The 1,712-nt window shown below is 43.8% G+C and overlaps 1 protein-coding gene across 1 annotated transcript; it reads right to left on the bottom strand.

The window, feature by feature from the left end:
* Positions 1-540: 540 nt before the first annotated feature.
* Positions 541-1,128, bottom strand: LOC122686060 (interferon omega-1-like). Its single transcript, XM_043891156.1, has one exon. It carries the CDS (start codon positions 1,126-1,128, stop codon positions 541-543), a length of 588 nt encoding a protein of 195 aa, XP_043747091.1.
* Positions 1,129-1,712: the final 584 nt, after the last annotated feature.

The raw sequence follows: 1,712 nt of genomic DNA, 5'->3' as shown, positions 1-1,712 counted from the left end.
GCCAGGGAATTCCAGGAATTCCATCTTTTGAGAATCATTTCCTGAAAAGTGGTAGAACTATTCTGTAGTATAAAAGGACAAATGCTTTTCCACAATAGGTATAGACAAAATAAGTATATAGGTTTTCATCATGAGAAAATAGACAAAATAAGTATGCAGGTTTTCAGAATGAAAAAGCAAATTTACTTTCATAAGAATTTAATAAATAAAACAAATTACAATATTAAGGAAATGAACATATTTTCTAAATTTCATTACAATGTAGACAACCATTTTTATATGAAAATGTAAATATGATCAGATGAAAGAATAAATAAAATAAATACATAAATAAAGACAAATAACATCAGGGCAGTCATCACTTATGGGCTGATTCCCATGCAGCTGAATACTTTTTATATCTACTTGCTTATTGCTACTAGAAAGTACTATTGATTGAATTCAAGAAACACTGTGGCTAAAGCAGAAATCAGAGTCTTCTGAAATGAACACAGGTGAGTGTGCAAGGCGGATGTGGCATCTTAGTCAGTGCGAGTCATGTCAAGGTGAGTTCTGGTCTCCATCCATCACTCTTAACTTTTCTTGCAAGCTGGTTGATGAAGAGAAGGCTCTCATGATTTCCAGTCTGACGATTTCCCAGGCGCAGGCGCTGTATTCCTTCTCTTGCAGGTAGACATGGATGCCCTGGAAGTACCTCTTCACGGCCAGCGTGGGGCCCATCCTTCCCAGGGCAGAGTCTTCCTCTCCCATCACCTGCCCCAGGCAGGCATCCAGGTCGTCCAGCTGCTGATGGAGTCCCGTGCGGAGCTGCTCCAGGAGGGCGGTGTCCCAGGCAGCAGAGGAGCGCTCTGTGTGGAAGAGGTTGAAGCTCTGCTGGAGCATCTCGTGGAGCACAGAGATGGCCTGGGCCTCCTGCAGCTGGCCGCCCTCCACCATCTCCTGGGGGAAAGCGAAGTCCATTCTGTCCTGCAGACAGAAGCGAGGAGAGAGTCTCCTCATTTGGCCCAGGAGCCTGAGGGTCTTCCTGCCAACCAGCACGTGGTTCTGAGACAGGTCACAGCCCAGGGATCCTCCCGGGCCGTAGCTGACCAGCACCAGGGCCATCAGTAGACAGAGCACGAAGGCCATGGGGAAGATGAGGCTGCTGCTGCTGGCCTGACTGCGATGGTGTCTGGTGGAACCTTGAGGTAGGTTCTCTGATGCCATGCTTTCTAAGCAAGGCCCTTAAATAGGGAACATGGTAGTTTTCATTTTCTAATTGTTTCTGTACACTTTTACTTCCTTTTTTGGTTTTCTGTTATGTATTTTCAGTACAGTCAAAGGAATGTTTTCTATCTAGACTGTTAATTTTGTCTTCTCCTAGTAACTTCAGATGTGCCCATCCAAATGGATATTTCTCAATCAAATTAGAAACGTCTTTGTCTTAAGTGAGAATCGATGTGCATTTGAATTTACACCTGTTATTGCCTTGTCTCTCATGCATAAATGTTGCTCTCCTCTCTTCCATGAACATGTTTTTGGCTTGATCTTAGGCTCCATTTTTTCTGTCCTGCTTTACATAGGAAGCCAGGCTCTGTCAGCTCTATGGTTTTCGTATTTATAAGGGATTCTACCAGATCGCTCTGGTAGTTAAGCTCTTTAAAACAAAGGATGGGTTTTCTTTAGTGTTTGATGTAGAGAGGAGGCTGATTACTATCAGTCCATGTACTCCT

This window comes from Cervus elaphus, chromosome 29 (genome assembly GCF_910594005.1).
Source record: "Cervus elaphus chromosome 29, mCerEla1.1, whole genome shotgun sequence".
Lineage (NCBI taxonomy): Eukaryota > Metazoa > Chordata > Mammalia > Artiodactyla > Cervidae > Cervus > Cervus elaphus.
The sequence above is the reverse complement of the archived record's forward strand: the minus strand, read 5'-3'. Positions and strand labels throughout refer to the sequence as shown.